Source organism: Drosophila mauritiana, chromosome 2L (genome assembly GCF_004382145.1).
Source record: "Drosophila mauritiana strain mau12 chromosome 2L, ASM438214v1, whole genome shotgun sequence".
Taxonomy (NCBI): Eukaryota; Metazoa; Arthropoda; class Insecta; order Diptera; family Drosophilidae; genus Drosophila; species Drosophila mauritiana.
Window position 1 is genome coordinate 1908661 of NC_046667.1, and position 19479 is coordinate 1928139.

A 19479-nucleotide genomic window follows, 5' to 3' on the forward strand; every position below is an offset into this window, starting at 1 on the left:
CTTTTTTAATAACTTATTAGCTGGTAGCTTGGGCAAGATCAAGGTGAAACTCTGGTGAGGCGTAACAAGGCGGCTTTTGAATACAAAAGCCAAATGGAAATACAAAGAGCCATATTTGTGTGGTTTTAATGAATGAAATCATTAGGGTTCTTGGGTAACAAGTGTGTTTTTAGTAAGCTACACCCCCCATTTCCTCACTTCTGGGAATAGTGGAGTTCAAATGTAGATACTACAAGTAAATATCAATTTTCGTATATCATTTCGGTTACACAATCACACTTTTTTGTCAATAGTTCGTCAATACACAGTTGTTTATATATTAACAAAGAAATATGATACCAGCTTTCGCTCCTTGTGGGGAAATATATCAGTATAGAAAACTTGTTATTAAACTATTGATAAAAGATACAAAAACACTGGAAAATCATGTTAACATGCTGAGGCAATTTCGTTTGCTTATGTTTATGTAAATCATATAAGGCTGGGTTCATATGTAAACAAACGGCAACAACATGATAAATGTGCGAATTGTGTGCGTTAACAATTCACACAGCAAGTTATCTTCGTTTGGTTTTTATTTTAGCAAATATTACCGCGACCTTGCCGAAGCGAAAAGAGTACAAAAACTAGTCAAATAAGCTCGGGGCCCCCAGTGATGTGATGTAATGTCTAATGTTGTGCTGTTCTCTTCCCCTTTTGCAGATAAAACTCAAAAAGGTCCTGGGCCTCACCGTGTGCAGCAATGCGGCTCTGGATGTGTCCCCAGTCAGCGGCCTGCTGGCCTATCCAGCTGGGTAAGTTTCATATATGTACCTCAAGGACGTGACATATCCTGTGGATTCGAAAACGAAACCATCAGAACCGCTCACTCATTTCCTATTTGCGTCAGAAAAATGCAATTCCGTTGAATTTTGTGCTTTAAGTTTGCCACCCCCCTCGTTTTCCAAAAAAAAAGTGCAATGAAAATGGTTGATTTTATCTCTGCTCAACTGTCGCACATGGCTGCATTTTTCCCATCTCGTCGAGGAAAATCTGTGACAGTCCGGCTGCGAGGGGAAAATGGGAGGGGCAGAAGTGACATAATGTCAACGAGATTGCTGTTTTCCCGCAGAGGATTTGCATATGCCACTGAATGTTTGCCTAGCTCACAATACGTTTCAACACGGCGTATACGTAATAAACTGAATAAGTGTAATCACCAATGACAGATTGGTTAAGCGAAAGCTTAGTGATAATGGAATGCGGCAGGAAATTAAGTGCGATGACGTTTGATATTTGGTTTAAAGGAAATCCACGCCAATTATTTGGCAGAAAGTAATTTATTCCGCACACTTGATCTCCTTAAATCCGAACCTTTTTGCCCATTTAACTTGCCGCTTCTTGGTCCCGACAACATTTCAATTATAGTAAATTTAGCCGGGGAAGTCTACTAATTATGCGCATTAACAAAAAGGGCATATTTACGCTTCCATTGCGATGCAAAAGTTTTTTCTTGGCTCACATGTATGCATAGGACCATTTGCAAGCACGAATAAATAGAAAATGCTGAGGGAAATTCTCTCGCAGCTAACGCGAAAAAGAAATGCACTGTAATTCCTTTTTTTAATAAGTGTGATAAATAAATTAAATAGGCAGTTAGTTAGTTAATATATTCACTATTTGTTTATGGATATGTTTATTATTAAGTGCTTATGGCTAGCCGACAAAACATATGTCCCAGCTGAGAGTATCCCAGCTGGAAGTGTATAGCCCTAATTGAAAGATGTGGGCGAGATGCGCTCATTAACCGAGCAACAGTAGCAACAACAGAAAATAAAACCAAGGAGGCCAAAGAGCTTAATAATGAGCCAGACGGGCAGCAGTTAGCTTCTGGCATTAGAGGGTTAAGCGAAGGCAGGAAGTGGTTGAAGGTGGCGGGGTGGAAGGAAAGGACCCAGCAGAGCAAAGCCTGCATCCTTGGGCATTTTAAATGGATAGCCCACTTAGCCGTCTGGCGTGGTCAAGGACGTCTATAAGTGATCGGGGCCAGCAGATGGTAGCATTGGGTGAAGGGACTAGGCAGCTTGTTTATAATAAATATTTAAATAAAAAAGCAGACTACAAGGTACGCTGAATATTCATTTCCCCACTGTTGTCTAATAAAAATGTAATATTAATTACAAACTGTTTGGCACTTGCACAGTCATCGTAAGTTATATACACACTTTGTGTAAAAGTCTTCAGAAATGCGATATCATTTCCAGCATTCTAATTCATTTGGCATTTAATCAGCAGTTTAACGAAATACTCTCGGAAAAAAAGCTGTATATAGCGATAGTAGTAATTAATTACTCCTTTATTTTGCTGACTTCTTTAATCCTAATTTTTATGTGGTTTCTGCTGTGCCAGCATTTAAGTGACTGTGTCATGTATTAAGTATTCGTATATATACTAAAAATTCAATATCTCCGTTTTGCAGCTGCACCGTGGTGCTCTTCAACGCGAAACGCCAGACACAGGCCTACCTGGTCAACACCTCCCGCAAAGCATTCACATCCGTGGCGTTCTCCCGGTGTGGTCGCTACGTGGCCACCGGGGAGTGTGGCATCAATCCGGCCATCAAGGTCTGGGAGCTGGAGACTCCGAACGGAAGTCTGGAGCACTGCAGCGGCGGCAGTGTTGTTGCGGAGTTTGTGGACCACAAATACGCCGTCACCTGTGTGGTGAGTCCTCGCCTTTATTGCATTTATTTAATTAAATCGAGGTAATAACGCCCTCATCTTAATCCGCAGGCCTTTTCGCCCACTGGCAAGTACCTGGTTTCGGTGGGCTCCCAGCACGACATGATTGTCAATGTGTTCGACTGGCGGGCCAACCTGAAGATGGCCTCGAATAAAATCAGCTCCAAGGTGGCTGCCGTGTGCTTTTCCGAGGATGGCAGCTACTTTGTGACCGTGGGCAATCGCCACGTAAAATACTGGTATCTGGAGGGCGGAAGAAAGGTAAGCAGGACTCTGAGATGATTTTCAAATTCACAAAGGACTTGAACATCGAATACTGTTTAAATGATATACAATACAGTGGAAACGCTTTGCTGCTTTGAATATTTAATGACACACTCTATGCTGAAGGTCAGGAGCTAATGATTTATGTCCTTTGCAGTACAAGGATCCTATTCCCCTGATGGGTCGGAGCGCAATTCTGGGCGATTTGCGGGACAACGACTTTTGTGCGGTGGCGTGCGGCAAGGGGATATGTGCGGAGAGCACGTACGCCATCACGCGGCAAGGACACTTGGTGGAGTTCAGCTCCCGCCGCCTGCTCGACAAGTGGGTGCAGTGCCGCACCACCAATGCCAACTGTATCTGCGTGAATGAAAGGTTCATTCTCGTGGGCTGTGCGGAGTCCATCATCCGCATCTTCAATGCGGCCACGCTGGAATACGTGACCACTCTGCCCAGAACTCATTACCTGGGTGTGGATGTGGCCCAGGGCATCCAGATCAACCACATCATGTCGGTGCCACAGCAGGCCAAGTTCCCCGACTGCATTGCCATGGTGTTTGACGAACAGCGTTCGAAGGTAGGGACTTTGGCAGTAGTTTGGCAGTAATTGAATGCTAATTATTAATTGGTTTTTTTCAGGTGAGCTGCGTTTACAACGATCACTCTCTTTACATCTGGGATCTGCGCGACATCTCACGAGTGGGCAAGTCGCACTCGTTCCTTTATCACTCCACTTGCATCTGGGGCGTGGAGACAGTGCCATATAACGTAGAGCGGGAGCCATCGCAAACCCTTCCAGAGGAATGCTTCGTCACCTGCTCCTCGGACGACACGATCCGTGTCTGGGGATTGGACGGATGCACCAACAACGATATCTATCGGAGGAACATCTACTCCAAGGAGCTGCTGAAGATCGTCTACAGCGACGATGAACTGCAGTTTATCAAGGATCAGGGTTCATCTCTGTTCGACAAAGCTGGAAACTCCTCCTACGATGGAAGGAATGGAGTGCGGTGCATCAAGATCAGTCCGGAACTGCAGCACTTGGCCAGTGGAGATCGTTGCGGCAACATACGCGTGTACAGTCTGGTCAATCTGCGCCTGCTCACCACCATCGAAGCCCATGAGTCTGAGGTGCTTTGCTTGGAGTATTCCAATGAGAAGATCGAACGAAAGTTGTTAGCCAGTGCCAGTAGGGATCGACTGATCCATGTTTTCGACGTGGCGCAGAATTATCTACTGCTACAAACGCTGGACGATCACAGCTCCTCCATCACCTCCATTAAGTTTGTGGGTGCAGGACTCAACTTCCAGATGATCAGTTGTGGCGCCGACAAATCTATTATGTTTAGGAGTTTTCAGGTGAGTCTTGCATTGCTTTATATGGCCCAGATGATCTAATCTTTTCTTCAACAGGGAAATATCTTCATGAGGGGCACCAACACCTCAGGAAAGACGACGTTGTACGACATGGAGGTGGACTCGAATGCCAAGCACATTTTGACCGCCTGCCAGGATCGCAACGTGCGGGTTTACGGAACCCAGAATGCCAAGCAAACAAAGACCTTCAAGGGCTCCCATTCAGACGAAGGAAGTCTGATCAAACTCAGTCTCGATCCCAGTGGCATCTATGTTGCCACTTCCTGCACTGATAAAACGCTTGCTGTTTATGATTACTACTCCAATGAGTGCATGGCAAGGATGTACGGTCACAGCGAGTTGGTCACGGGACTCAAGTTCACCAACGATTGCAGACATTTAATTTCCGCAAGTGGCGACGGTTGCATTTTCATATGGCAAGTGCCACACGATATGATAGTGACCATGCAGGCCAGGATGTCGCAACAGCGTCTCAGATCTGGACATGCTCCATTGCCGCGACCCTTGGCTCCCATTTCGCCACCGGATGGTATTGTCCTGGAATCGCCTACCAGTGAAATAGAGCAACCGCAATTGCAGCCCAAGTTTGGAGTGGCCGAAAGGTTTTCCGATGTGGGTCAACTGCCTCAGTGGGCGATGCGAAAAGCAGCAGCCGATTCGGATAGTGGGGCCTTGTCCATACCCACGCCCATTGGTGGATCTGCGACTGTGCCTGGCATGCATGCTGCTTCATCGATGGGAAATCTAAGCTCATCGCCCAGTCAACAGATGACAGGACTGGCACCCCGGGCCAGGGGAAGATGGGCCCAGAGGAGCACTCAGTTGGAAACGGCCGATGACCTGCGTTCCAACTCCGAAAGTCCTCTGGGAACCGTTTCGTCTGTAGGTGGTCACAGCGGTGTAAATGTCCAGACCTCTGATTACAATAGTGCCTCTTCCAAGGACATTACGTACAATCAAACCTACTTGAGTGAGGACTCCTCCATCGATTCTGGAATGGAGACGCGAAGGGGCGAACTCAAGTTCATTGGCAGCAGCAACAACGGAACGGTGGTCACTGTGTCCTCCGTTTCCTCGATGGCTGTTTCTGCCTCCAATGGTGCCATGTCGACGGGTTCTGGAGCTGCCCAACAGCGTCTACAGTTGCCGGATAAACGGTTAAAGCCGGGTCTGCGATTCGATACCCATACCCATGATCACGATGGCGATGTGGAGGACATATCCGATGGAGAGAGAACTAGCTCCGATCACGGAATGTTCTACAACAACCTCGCGCCCAGCACGCCAACGTTAGTATACTCAAATGAATTACAGTAGCAAATAATGAACACGAATCCTTTTTCCCCTGCAGAGATTTCAAGGTGACGGCCATGAACGAGGATGAGCTGCGCAAATCGGTGCGCCGTCAGAAGTTTGAAAAGTCCGGCCTTCAGCTTACCCCTTCGGCTCTCAGCGGAAACGGAAGTTTGCATACTGCGAGCACCGGAACTGGGACCTCCGATACCGAAGACGAAGGCTCCACGCCCAGTGCCGAAAATGCCGAGCGGTCGCTGGCCTCGACGTTGGGTGGCAGCTCGGAAAATCTGCCCCAGACCAGCACCAACAGCTTCCTGCACGCCGCCTTGCCGGAGGGACCGGGACTAACAACGCCAATGGAAAGGGGTGGCAGCAGTAAGACATTATTTCGTCTTGGGAAATCTCTTTACGGATTTAATTGCATATCCTTTCATATTCCAGGTCGCCGCAGCATCAGCGCCAAGCACAATACGGAGAATGGGAAAAGCGTGGCCGCGCCGCCCACCATCACCAAGTCGTATACAAGCACCAAAAAGGAGGAGCTGCTGCAGGTCATCAACAAGGTCAAGCAGCAGCTGGAGAATGTAAGTGCTGGGGGTCAGGAGTGACCCTTCTCTCAGTGTACTTCCGTTTAACTGTGCCTACTGTGCGGACTTTACTGCTTCGTCGGTTTTCCATTATCTGAGCACTTTTATTTGCCCATTTAATTTGTGTTTTTCTTTTGTTGTTCTTCTGTATTTTATATGTGTCCCTTATTTGTTTATGGTGTCTGGTCCGTCCTCCAATCTCCAATCTCCCACCCCAAAAACACATGCACCCCAAAAAATAATAAAACCTTGACCGACTCTGTGTGTTTAGGGTACGCGAAAAAATGGCAACACACGGTTGAATGCTATAGCTGAGGTGAGCCGATTTTTGTTGGAATCTAAAGACGTTTTGCTTTCCTAACGACGCTTTAGGCAGTTTCATTTTGACAATGCTTTTAAACACATGGGAGAAAGACCCAGCGCACTGCATTACAAAAAATAAAAGAACACATATATAATACTTACTCTCTAAAACCAAAATAACTACACAAATAACTAATTTATTAAATAACTAAAAACAAAAATGTTATTTATGCATCGGCCGGGAATCGAACCCGGGCCGCCCGCGTGGCAGGCGAGCATTCTACCACTGAACCACCGATGCTTCGTGATTTAACGAAAATCAACTTCCCACCACACTAAGCTGTTTCTAAAAATAGCCTAAACTAGCGATTACGAAAAACTTGCTTGTCTCATGAGTCGAGTGAGCTGCAGATCAGCGATCTCCCTCAGCCTTTCACTCCATATCACAGCTCTCAACAAGAAAACCACTCACAATTTTCTGACTCAATTCCATAACTTTACTCATCTAGTTTTTGCGTTTGCTAACTTTACTAATGATTTGTGTTAATTTTCTTAAACTATTATATTTACAGTCTATGCGGTTGGGTGTTTTACTAACTTATGTTTATGGTTACGTTCCCTTATTCATTTTACATTCTTTGACCCACAGGTAGGCCATAGACCCCTCCGGGGAAGCCATAGCATATCGGACCTGAGTCTGGCAGCCAACTTGGATGGATCGAGGAATGCGGGCGGAGGACCAGGACGTTACACGAAGCCAGGTAGGGGATGGGGGAAATATTGAACCCAGACAGCTTTAAAACCAAATGAATATCCCCTCCAAGTTGGATAGTAGGCTAATATAACCAAAAACTCTTTCTCCCGTTGTTTGCTCTCTCTGTTGTCTATCTCTCTTTGAATATTGCTCTCCTATTTGTGACATCTGCGGTAAAACTAATGTATTACGATTTGGTACCATTTGTGATCAATATGCCCCTTACTTTGATACTTTGACTAACCCCATTAGTTGCCTCCCATGACACTTCGCAGTATACTAGCCCTCAAAACACAACAGCAACGGCTGCACCAACGAATACCCAGCAGCAACTCCAGCCACCAGTGCAGCAGAAATATCAAATTCCAAAGGAGCCACATCAGCAAGCCCAGCAGCAACATCAGCAATATGCGCCTCCTGCCTCCCAACAATTTTTCAACTGTGCTGCCCCGAAATCGAAGCTGCAACAGAACTTCCAGACGATGCGGCAGGTGCAGCAGCACTATCCGCCCTATCCACATCATGTGGGCGTGCATCAGATCCATCCGCCTCCCGGGGTTCCGTTCGGAGGATCTGCAGCGGGATCTACATCTGCAATGCGTTCGCATTCCCAGCCTCAAAATCGCCAACAGCAGCAGCAGCAGCAACAAAGAGCGAAGAGGAATCCAGCTGGGAACAACAGGCGTACGCCTAGCATCCTAAAGCACTACAAATCCTGTCCAGTTTCTCCAGTCCACGAAGAGGTGGAATGGTCTGCCGAGGGAAACGAAAGAGGAGCTCTGCTCGGCGAGCCCAAAAGGCACTCTGTCTATGCTGATGATGCTAGAACTATTCTGGACATGATCCATGCTGATACGGAAAAGATGATTGATGAGATCACCCGAAAATACGGAGATCTGGATGAACCCGGTATCCCAGCATCGTACTCCATGCCAGCGAATCTGAGAAACTTGGGAGGACTGGGTTCCACCGGTGATTCCACGCCCACTGGCAGAACTACACAGTATTACGTATACAGGGAATTTTACCAATGCGAGAGGAAGGTGTCCCTCTCGGATATTCTGCAGCCGGAGCAATTTGCTTCCAGTCAGAGAAGATTGGACGAGGCTAGATTTCTGGAGACCCAACGCCATTCCAGTGCCAGTTTCTTCCTCACCGGCCAGCAGAGTCAGGAGTCACTCTCTCTGCTTTCCGATGGCGATGGTCCTGGAAGCTATTGCAATAGCTTGGAGAGCGTACTGTCGGATGAAAGTGATTGCCAGAGTGCTCCCCTGGAGTATCCTCAAACTCAGGTGGCTGTTCTTCAACAGCGCCATGCCGGCATCCGGAACTTTATTATCCACGGTCCGGTGTCCAAGTCCTACGGAAACAGCCCCAATGCCTACGGCAGCTTCGACTACTATATGCGACAACAGCATTCCACAACAACGGACAGCTTCGATGTCACAGGCTACAATCTGGAGCCACTGAAACCACTGCCCAGTTCTAAGACATATCCCAGAATAGCTCAGGTTCAGGTGTCTGAAAATATACCCACTCTGCGATCCAAGAATAAGCAATATACCTCAGGTGTTAACAAGTCCTTAAGTACGGACTTCGCCCAACAGCGACAGCAAAGGAATTCGAATCCCATGCAATCAGGTGACAATCTTTTTGTGAGGAAACCACTGAAACCCAAGCCGCCGGTGCCGGCAAAACCTCACAATCTAGTCAGCACCTTGAGCCACATGGAAAAGCAGCAAAAACAGAAATCCCAGTCCAGAACCGCCAGTGTTGTCCAGCAATTTGAGCATAACTTACAGAAATTCGAAAGGGAAAAGCAAAGGGAGCGGGAACAGCAAAGGAGGCCGGCGATGCGGAGCTCAGTAAGTTCTGGAGCTCTGGCTGGAGGATCAGCCACCCAGAGTTGTCTGAAGAAAGTCTCCCGCTTTGATACCAGCGAAAGCAGTCGAAGGGCAACTAGTGTGAGGCAGAAAAATAGGCCAAAGATCTCTGTGCGCTTCAACACAGTCTCGCAGATCAAGTATACGCCCAGTGCCAAGAGGGAGAGGCTGACGAGAGAAGAGGAGCCACCGGAAATGGAGGTGGGTAGCCTGCCCAGCGATTATGGAGAGCGCAGTTTCGAAATGTATTTCGCGGAGAACGGAAATGCTCCGGAGAATCTGGAAAACATGCAGAGCCTTAAACTGTACACCAAACCCCAACTTCAAGCAGTGGTGGATGAGATACAACAGGAGCGGGAAAAGTATCGAAAAAACCTTGACAACGCTGGCAAGATCAGCGGAAAGGGAGGAAGTGGAAAGGGAAAAGGAGCAGGCACCTCAACCAGCCATCAGTGCCAGAATATAGCCAAAAAAATCGACATCATCGAGAAGTTAATCGCCATGGAGGAGAACAAAATGGAGCAAATACGTCTGGCCACCGAATCGCGATTGAGGCCCTTCAACTGCAATGCCAAGGAGAAGGGCTATGTGAAAAGTTTGACCATGAACTTTGACATGCTGGCCAGAGGTGAAGATCCCACAGAAGATGAGGATCTGGCATCCAAAGATGCCTCGGATTTGTGCGCCTATGCGAGGAACATCCGCAGAAACTGCAGCTTGCCAGATGTCCTAGAGAGCACCGATTTCACTGGCATCTACAACAGCCAGGGTGTGGAGTTGGCCAAGGAAGTGATTGCCGACGATGAGAGCGGAGATCTGGCGAACCCAGGGATCACTGCAGATTGCACTGATCACGATGACATCGGACAGACTGTTGTTTTGAGGATGGAGCCAGGTTTGAGCCCCATTTCCGCCTTGGTTGTTGTGCCTCTTGAGTTTTTCGCCACCTTCATTTGCGCACCCACAGTTATTTGCTAGTTTTTATTTCCCCTTTTTGACCACCACCCGCCATTTCTCGATATCCTAGCACAGTAAAAACCATAACCGCATGACCCGAGTCGAAACTAATCTCTGACCCACATTTCAGGCAATCCCAAAACGCTCAATCCCATGCCCATCGAGGAGTCCTCCATACGCCGCGCCTGCTCGCTGAGCGACCTGCACATGGGCAACTTTGGCAAGCGTAAGCACCCTCGATTGTATACCCCTGGTATAAATCTCAAGAGTACTTATTTTCAATTTTTGTATCGATCTTGCAGCTGGAAAATCGCAGAATGGCACTCCACAGAAGCCGCAGGTCCAGCACCGAAATGGAAACGTCTCGCGATCGGCCAGCAAAAGGAACAGTTTGCAGGGCAAAACTGGGCTGGGTGCCTCCAGCAACTCCATGAACGTTCTCAATCAGGGCGTAAGTACTAAGCAAACAATTCATTTTCCATTCCAAAATTATATTATCCCTCTTAATTTTTATGTAGAGCGACTCGGAACCCGAGGACAGCAACCGCTTGCGAAGTGCCAGCAACGGGCAGGGACGCAGCAACGGACCCATTGGTGAGTAAATTTAATTCTTAAAATGAGAAATAATCAAATTAACCTAATCCATAACCTGCAGCTGCGAATCGCCAGTACAGCAACAAGATTAACAATGTTAACAACAATCGGCGAAAGACGCCAAACTTTAGCAGTGGTGAGTGTCCTTGCTTCATCCTTTTTCGACCGGAAATAATTATGTTTACTCCCCCATTAGCCACGCCCATGCAGGACGACTCCAGCTCCGAGGAGACGCCCAATAGCACTGTCAACAACAAGCCCATTGTGCCACCAAGGCCTAGGAACCTGGCCTTTGATCACAAAAGCAAACTGATGATCAACAACAGTGGCAGCCCCGGCGGAAATGCCAAGCAGAGGAGCGGAGTGACTTCCACTGAGGATTTCGAGGGCACAGATCGTAAGAAAATATTTTAAAATATATTTTTAAATATTTATTAACTATGTATTTCCTTGCAGCTGAAGCCCAAGTACACAATGTGATCAATAAACTTTATACAACCACACAAGCAGCTATGCAGCTGCATGCGAATCTGAAGAATACGCTGCTGCTGAAGGAACTGGAGAACGCCCTGATCATGTCCAGGAATATGCTAAGCAGCATCACCAATCGGTAGGATTGATAGTTTAGTGTGAATCTACAGCCTGCACAAAAAGAACTGTATACTCATGCAATGCTTAGATCGAAATGCATCTCATTAAGAATACTAATCGAGATGGTATCTTTTTTCCAGACAAGCGGATAAGACGAACAACGGAGGCGGGGGATTAGGAGTGGGTGGTAGTGGGGGATTGAACCACGATCAGCTGAACGCTGACAACGGAGACTATCTGATGATGGTCAACAACTGTGCCGATCTTTTGAGCAATTTACGCACGAAGCACAAACCCGATGACTGTGAGAATAACTCCTAGTGTGTAGAGCTTAGGATAGACTAAATGACTAATCGAGGGCAGCGGATCTGCGGGAAGGACTAACCAACACCTATTTATTTAACTGAACCCACACACAGGCGAACGGCAAGCAAATCAAGCAACCAACCACTAATTTGTAATTAATAAACATTCACAGTTGATGTAAATTTATTTTCTTAGCAATTAGTTCAAGTTGCGTAGCCGCTAAGTTTTCTGTTTCGTTTTTGTGCGCGTGTGCATTTCTTTTAACGATAATTTATATGTCAACCGATTGCGTTTAGCTTGAATTAAATTCTGTAAATGTTAAGTTTAATAAGCTTAATAGGTTTATGTACGTGTTAAGTGTTATTTGAGTTTAAGGCGGAATGATACGGAATGACCGGACCGGTCGAGGAGTCGAGCGAATTGTTACAAAGTGCGCTTAGTCTATGCCTTCTTTCTGTATGATTTATTCTCTCTTTTTGTTGACGTTCTGTTTGCGAATCACTCCAAATGAAAAAGAAAAGACAAAAGTACGAGAAATGTGTGTCAAATTTGAATATTCCAAAATTTCAATTTATACCCATATACTATGTATGCCTCTACTCACATTATATTTATATGCATCTAGACATGCCACAAATGATAATCTGAGAATTGCTTATGTGAAGAATCAAAGATATTCAGACGTTTGATCAGAACGAAGAAATCTATTTCCAATCAATTTGTTCTGTAATTATTCTGTATTAGTTAATTATTCGATTGTATTTACAACAATTATAACACTACCTATAAATATACATATATACCTAGATATGAACTTGAATTAGTCCTAAAATTTACATTACAATAATTTACAACTAAACAAAATGTATTAAATTTAACTTCAAATAGGAAAAACCAACACTTACGATTAATTATGCTATCTAAACTCAGAACTAAACTAAAAAACAACTAATTCAAAGCGAAAATAATACATAATGCATAATTTTTGAAAACATTAAACTGTTTCTTGTTTTACTACCGATTTCTATTAACAAAATATCGCGAGGACCATTCTCTTAACGACTTAACCCCGAGACCCCTTACACTTTTCTTGATTTGGCGGCAAAGATTTTGGGGTCAAGGAAATCTAAACCCTCAGAGATCCTGCACATATGAAAGCGTCATATGACACCAGGATTGCCAAGAACTCACAAACTATATATATATATATGGGATGGACTTCATTCAAAACCAAATAATATCCTCATCTATAAGCGACTAAAACGACTAACTGCAGGAATTGTGTATTGTTACGCCTAAGAAATATTGAAAGCCATGTAATAAAAAATAATTCAACGTTTACTGAACAAAAGTAAAGTTCGGAGAACCCAATGTGTGTGAGTCAATTACGGATCGTTTAAAATTACCTTGGCAATCGGTGTTTATTACCGCCTACAAAGAGATGACCGCGCAGCAGGTGACGTAATCGGCCAACATGTGGGGCTCAATCAGTTGAGCACCCACCACCCCCAAAAGTCCAGCTAAGGGTGAACTCTATTAAAGCTAAACGTTAAATTAACGACATATTTTTTGGGACACAATAAGTTTATACCCTCACATGCTGTCAAACATGAGCTTACACCTTTGATATCCCACCAAGGTCCACCCCAGAGTACCACCCACCTGGAAACCCACCTCTCCTCCCCTCCCCCAACGCCGGCAACACAATGTGAGCAGGCAATGGTTGTTCAGTTCGGCGCTGACCCACGGCTAAGGGATGGCCATTGATACTTTTGGCAGCCGGCGGGCTTCAATTAACGTGTGTCAATATTGAGCTAGGCCAACAAGCCGGCACTTCCGTGGACGGGGGGAGGTGGGGCTGGAAGGTCCTGTCCCACTCGATAACCCAATAAAACTGAATGGCACGTTCGATGATGGACTCACCCCGAAAGCCAGCACTCGCCCTCCTTCTCGCTCCCGTCGCTCGGTCTCTTTCTGGCCCTTATGCTTTATGCATAATTTACGGCAGCGTCCAATCATAAAGCGGGTGAAAAGTTGAGCACGAATGTTCCCAATAATGCCAGACACGCCCCTGCCCTGGGCCACCCAACTTTCGCAGGACCCATCATCGCCTGAATGTCTGAATGTGTAACTCGGACCATGGAAAAATAAATACAAAAATGAAGTGAGCAGTGGGAAAAGTGTATATTGATTCGGCGTCAATTTGGAGTTAGCATGAGGACCTTACTTTACAAACCTATTAATTCATCCAATGGATATGCTATTGGAAAGCTTTATTGAACAATTGAGTCAAAATATAAGTGAGCTTGGTTAGTAATCCCTAGTAGAACACATCGCAGTCCGTGTAGCTGTAGAACAAAGTGGATCCGCAGGCGCTGCTGCCGTAGGCCCGTACATGATTGTACCTTCTGGCCACATGGATCACATAGATGATCATGAGCAGGAGCAATCCGAAGCAGGCGGCGACGAGGTAGAGGGTCCAGCCCTGGGATGCGGGTTGCCGGCGTCCAGACTTGAGCATCCGGCAGTTGTTTAGCCTTTTTTTGTGCCTGCAATCGCAGGAGCGCACTTTGTCCAGGATCTCGAGCATTTGGCATTTGCGCATCTCTTTGTGCTTACAAAAAGTCTGCGACATGCCATCTATGAAATTCTGCACTTCGCACGTCATTTTGTTTCAGAGAATTGATTTTAGGTTTCTACTGATCGACTTCGAAATTGGCTATGTAATCAGAACACAATCCGAAATATTACAATCCTGTATATTTTGTATGCTCACCTATTTCTGTGTGACAGCAAATGCTCGGCATCTGAATTTAAAGTAAAAAATGTTTTTAAGCCTATATAAACCCATTTATTTTTATGCATCTATCAAGCCAATTAGGTCTAGTAAAAACAGGAAGAGGAATACAATGTCGCTGTATAGCATCATGGCAGCCAATACATAATCCGACTCGTCGAACTGGTTTTTGTGGGTCCTGCCGCCAATTATCAATTGGATATCAATCACTATATACACGCAGAATAGGAGTACTCCAAGCGATGCGTACACTATGCGTATGGTTGGGAAGAAAATGGCCACTATTCCCATGATCATAACTACTAGAGATAATACGAAAACGAAGATCCAGCATCCGGTGAAATCGCAAGGTGCAAATCTTGCGAAGAGAAACAGCAACACCACAATGGCAGCACAGCTGGCCACGGCTATAAAAACCTATAAATGGCGGTGGTATCATAATGGTTATACTACCCAAATATCAATATTCTCCTACGAGTTTCGGTTGATATCGAACCCCTGCAGAGCAAACCACACAGGCATGGGCCAACACATATATTACCAGTAATATGTACTTGCATGGCGAGCTCCGGAACAGGAAGGAGCAGCAGCACATCAAAAAGGAAAATATCAATATAATAACGATTCCGACCAACCCTATGTACCAGTGCTTCAGTAGGAACTTCCTCGCTCCCATGTGGAACACACAAAAAGTCAATATCAGCGTAGTCATGAGCAAGTTAATCTGCAATGTACTCGTGTTATTGGAAAACCCATTGAGTTCCTATGTCATGGGTACTCACGGCCACTATCATCAAAACCCTACTGATGAAGATCCGACGGCTATACCGGTCCTCAAAATACATGGGCGCCCGCTCTTCTCTTCTTTCCGAACAACACCGCATTTTGATTTACCTAAGCAACTGATTTTCCAGAAGTTCCCAGTGTATAGATATTATATAGTTATGTATTTCCTTGACAGCAGATGCACAGACTTGGCTCAGTTTTCAGAGATCTAAAGCTTATTCATGATATGATATGATATGAAATGATAACTATATTAAAAAGATACTCGGCTTGAACCAGGACATCATCTTTAGGCATTACTTGTTTTATATCCTTATATCCCTTTCCTGAGCCAAAAGGCGGCGAAGCAGACCACACTAAGGAGGACTAATTAATGAAATGTGGGCGAATCCTTGCCAGCAGCTTTTCACGTAATGAGCGACGCCTCGCTGCCCGCCAATGTGAAAATGTGGAAATGTGAAAATGCGGCGAGGAAAACTGGGAAGCTGGCGTCGCATTCGTGACTCCTCAGGCAGCAAAAACCCGCGGTGCGGTTTTGTGCTCAGGTGTGAATAAGCGTGCAAGAAGTTGACATAAAGCCAGGCGAAACAGGCGGACAATGGCTGGAGCAATAGAATCGCAAGGACTCGGGGCAGGACGAGGATGTGGAAGCGGATGCGGAGACTGGAGGACACGATGACAGCAGAAGCTGCATTGGCAGTCGCTGAACCGCACTAATTGAGCCGTGTTACGTCGACTCGAATGCATTTCAATGTGTTGCCAAGCAGCGCGTCGATCCCATCACATATTGTCATCGTTTTCCGGCCTCTCGCCTCTCGCTTCTCGCTGGGAAGTCGAGCAACTGCTGCCCGGAAAAGCGAATCCAAGCCAGCCTTGCGTACCACCCCGTCCAGAGTCTGCTCCAAGTCAGCTGCTCTTCCCCGGGAAAGGATCGAAGGGTCAGAACTAAGCTGCAAAGCTCAGATGAAGGCGCTGATCCATGAAAAATGTGTATATGGAATGGGTGAACGTTCTGAAACAAGCTTCAAATAAAATTGCTGATTATGAATTATTCAGAAGCGTTTCAAAACTTGCAAGGAATTTTCTGACAGTGTAGAGGACCCTTCCCGCCCGTAGAAGACCAAACTATAGATACTCAAATGGAATCTTGAGCGCCCCGTGGCTTCCTCTTCTTCTAATGGCAGCCAGCCATTGACATGGGACACTTTCGATGTGGAGGAGTGGCAGGGGATCATGTCATAGTTCAGAGAGTCGACAATTAACGTGGGTTAAGTGTTGTTTTGTTCTCCTTTTTTTAGCCAGCACATTGTTGGCACAGGAGATACACTTATATGGCCATTAGGAGCCGCCGAGGGCGTCCGTAATTGAAAGGAAAATGCAGCTTTAGCTTTTTAAGAAATTGTAATCGCAGCAGATTGCGCTGGGCTGAACTCAGCTGAGCCGCGTGATGCCAGGACACAAGATACATGGCACACAAAGATGCCAGCACACAAAGCTGATAGGTCACAGCACCGGTGGCAGACAATCCCTCGCACTTGGTGGCGCAATCATATCCGGAAGAGATTACGCTGCAGTTCACGCTCGACTTACATCCCCGCCTCGGTGCATCATCCATCCATCCAGCCATCCATCCATCCATCCATCCTCATCCGTGTCCTCATTGTTCTGCCTCATTTCGGGCGATAAGCGCAGTCGTTGCCTGCCGTATTTTCCCACCTCCCACCCCCACGGCGACGGACAATGGAATTGGATTATAATTTTTTATTGTGTGCAGCGAGAGGCTCGAGTGCTCGCATTTTCCGCACTTTCCCCCTGTTGCGTGCTCGAGTTGTTGTGGCACAATCGGTGGGCGTGCCACGGCCCCCAAACCGCCGATAAGAGTTATTGATATGCTAAAAACAAAGGCGAAAATATTATGCTTATTATTTTGTATTTTATACAAAAATTATGGCGCCTGCGGAAATTGTTTACGGCGGGTAAACAGTTTTGGCGGCTTTCAAATATGGCGGAAGTTATTATATTACTTTTAAGGATGGGAAAATGCAACTATAAGTTCTTGATTAAATCTGTGCTTACCAAGGTGCCTCCTTACTAATGTTATGAAAGTAATGCTAGATATTTTGAGGTACTTCTAGGCAAATCGAGATGGTATGTTAGATTAATCTTAGATTATCTGCTAGAAGTAAACTATTAATATTACATTGCTGTGTAATAGATGTCTTATTACCTTTATTATAGAAAGGAATAACCAAGAGTCTTGACACTTCTGCACTTTCCCACCAAACCGCTCATTAGCAGCTTCCTTCGGGCGGAAATCCAAACTTTGGCACCGCCCGAGGATCAATAGCTATTAATTAGCTTAATTAATGTCGTCCGGCCGGGTGACCAAGTCGTATTGTCCGGAGTCCCAAGGTGTCATGCATAAGCGGACCGAGAAGTGGAAAAGTGTCGAGTTATCCGGGCCAGATCTGCATGAAGTGCTGCCAACGACCAACCGCGTTCAATTAGCCAAATAAGTCGGGTTGTGTCAGTGGGGATTGAATGGGGGAATAGGGTGTGGGATTGGGGGCACTTCGCCCAGATGGCTAGGCAGATGGACACTCGAATGGCCGACTGGGCGTGCATAAGGCAAACATCAAAAGGAATCGACTGGGGGAGCGGCCAACATGACAACGGCTGAAGGACCATTCACATTCATTCCACAATTGGGGGTTGGCCTTCGACGACGATAGGAATCGAGGAATCCGATTTGGTTCAAAAGAACGCCGCGAGGCGGTGTCAGAAGTCATCATCGAAAATTGGGCACAACCAAAGGGCTCGCTCTCCGGAACTGTCATGCGAATGGAATCAGTGGGCGGTGTGCTTGAGCATATGCTGAGGGCCCACTGTACGTCAGTCGTCTTTGATTATTTGCATAAAAAAGCAACGCGTCGCAGCGCTCGATTTCGCTTTTCGTTCCCATTTGGATATTCAATGCGCTCTGAATTATTCATGTGATTTGGCCAGGGAAGAGGGGAGAGATGTCAACTCAAGTGGACATCACATGCATCGCTCCTGACGTTCGCATTAAAGCCTAACAATAGTCCGCTGTCACCAAACCAAAGGCAGCAGGACTACAAGAGACCATCCAAATAAACATAAATATTTGAACTTGTCAAGTAAAGTTATTCATATTGAGCACTTGAATATATTTGGTAATTACTGAGGTCATATATTTTTCATATATTCTACCATGCCTTATTAATTGAGCCGCCCGACTAATAAGGATGCTTCTGTTGCATTTTTATGAGCGGGCTCAAGAACTTCAACCTTTCTGCTCCAGACCCATTTCCACTTCGGAATTCCTGGCTTTTCTCGAGCCACAGATCAAAGTGCTATGCAAATGACTGAGGCGTGTGGCAGGAGCAGGCCACCTGCGGAGTTTTCCCGAGTGTAAGGTGGAAAAGTGGGGGCTGGTCGCCACTAATTAAGTTGCAAATGTCATGCGGCAGACGTGGCGACAGTTTAGAGCCCATTAAACGCGACTCTTGGGCCCGAGTAATGCAGCAATAATTGTTTTCATTTCGCATCCATTTGCATTATTTAGGATCCCTCCACTCGACTCAATGGCAGCCCACACCGTTGCTCAGTTATTTGCATATGTGCATCTGGATATTATACAGGGATAACCCGCTTTTCCAGTATATATGTAAACACCATTTCCGTTTAATAATTGAAGAATTGATTTATTGCTTAAACAGTATCAATAATATCACTTAAGACCTAAACAAATACAATGCATTCATGGATCTTCGTTAAAATGTTTCTCAATTTCATTAATTTGCGTTGGGTTACACAGACACTTAGGGATAGAGTACAGTACGGATATCTAGTGCAACTCTAAGATACATTTCCATCTATGTATGTCGGTTGACAGACCCAAAAAAGCTCTAACGCAATATTAAAAACACCATTTCCTATATCGAAACGAGACCTGGAGGATCCGTGTAGCCGATCTACACGGAACTCAGGGCTTTCGGTACTGGCGACTAACTAGGTAAATCCTTTAACTACATCTATACATCGAGAGAGCTGCTTAAGTAGAGTGTTCTGTGGGACTTCTTAGGGATACGCTATGTACAAAATGCTGCTTGGAGATGTGGGCTGAGCGTTGGGATCATCATCGTCATCATCTTCCTCTGAGTGGGGTATTGCACAAGTTGAAACCATTTGGTGGCTGCTGAGGTTCTGCGGGGTGGGTGGAGGTGGGCAGGGGTCCTTC

At 45.9% G+C, this 19479-nt stretch overlaps 3 protein-coding genes and 1 non-coding gene across 11 annotated transcripts in view; 1 reads left to right on the forward strand and 3 right to left on the reverse strand.

The window, feature by feature from the left end:
• LOC117135199 (mitogen-activated protein kinase-binding protein 1) overlaps nucleotides 1–12962 on the forward strand; it is a 58185-nt gene extending 45223 nt beyond the window's left edge. For 3 of the 8 annotated variants that reach the window (XM_033295276.1, XM_033295274.1, XM_033295277.1), the window contains 17 exons: nucleotides 703–794; nucleotides 2459–2702; nucleotides 2772–2981; nucleotides 3142–3561; nucleotides 3624–4346; nucleotides 4401–5653; nucleotides 5716–6035; nucleotides 6102–6244; nucleotides 6519–6563; nucleotides 7200–7311; nucleotides 10275–10370; nucleotides 10447–10595; nucleotides 10663–10738; nucleotides 10800–10874; nucleotides 10935–11135; nucleotides 11195–11348; nucleotides 11470–12634. In XM_033295276.1, coding sequence (XP_033151167.1) covers nucleotides 703–794; nucleotides 2459–2702; nucleotides 2772–2981; nucleotides 3142–3561; nucleotides 3624–4346; nucleotides 4401–5653; nucleotides 5716–6035; nucleotides 6102–6244; nucleotides 6519–6563; nucleotides 7200–7311; nucleotides 10275–10370; nucleotides 10447–10595; nucleotides 10663–10738; nucleotides 10800–10874; nucleotides 10935–11135; nucleotides 11195–11348; nucleotides 11470–11650 — 4494 coding nt within the window. In that variant the 3' untranslated portion in view covers nucleotides 11651–12634. Of the gene's footprint in view, nucleotides 1–702; nucleotides 795–2458; nucleotides 2703–2771; nucleotides 2982–3141; nucleotides 3562–3623; nucleotides 4347–4400; nucleotides 5654–5715; nucleotides 6036–6101; nucleotides 6245–6518; nucleotides 6564–7199; nucleotides 7312–7556; nucleotides 10083–10274; nucleotides 10371–10446; nucleotides 10596–10662; nucleotides 10739–10799; nucleotides 10875–10934; nucleotides 11136–11194; nucleotides 11349–11469 lie in introns of all 8 variants that reach the window. The other 5 variants (XM_033295279.1, XM_033295275.1, XM_033295280.1 and 2 more) reach the window with 3 other exon arrangements.
• On the reverse strand, nucleotides 6781–6851 carry Trnag-gcc. Its single transcript has one exon. It is a non-coding gene; the product is annotated as a tRNA-Gly (tRNA).
• Nucleotides 12963–13877: 915 nt separating the features above from the next.
• Nucleotides 13878–14426, reverse strand: LOC117145115. The gene is made up of 2 exons (XM_033310637.1): nucleotides 14412–14426; nucleotides 13878–14342 (listed from the first exon to the last, which is right to left on the reverse strand). Exon 2 carries the CDS (start codon nucleotides 14301–14303, stop codon nucleotides 13956–13958), a length of 348 nt encoding a protein of 115 aa, XP_033166528.1. The 5' UTR covers nucleotides 14304–14342; nucleotides 14412–14426; the 3' UTR covers nucleotides 13878–13955.
• Nucleotides 14427–14452: 26 nt separating this feature from the next.
• On the reverse strand, nucleotides 14453–15371 carry LOC117145104 (protein lifeguard 1). The gene is made up of 3 exons (XM_033310627.1): nucleotides 15215–15371; nucleotides 14908–15156; nucleotides 14453–14849 (listed from the first exon to the last, which is right to left on the reverse strand). Exons 1-3 carry the CDS (start codon nucleotides 15314–15316, stop codon nucleotides 14493–14495), a joined length of 708 nt encoding a protein of 235 aa, XP_033166518.1. The 5' UTR covers nucleotides 15317–15371; the 3' UTR covers nucleotides 14453–14492.
• Nucleotides 15372–19479: the final 4108 nt, after the last annotated feature.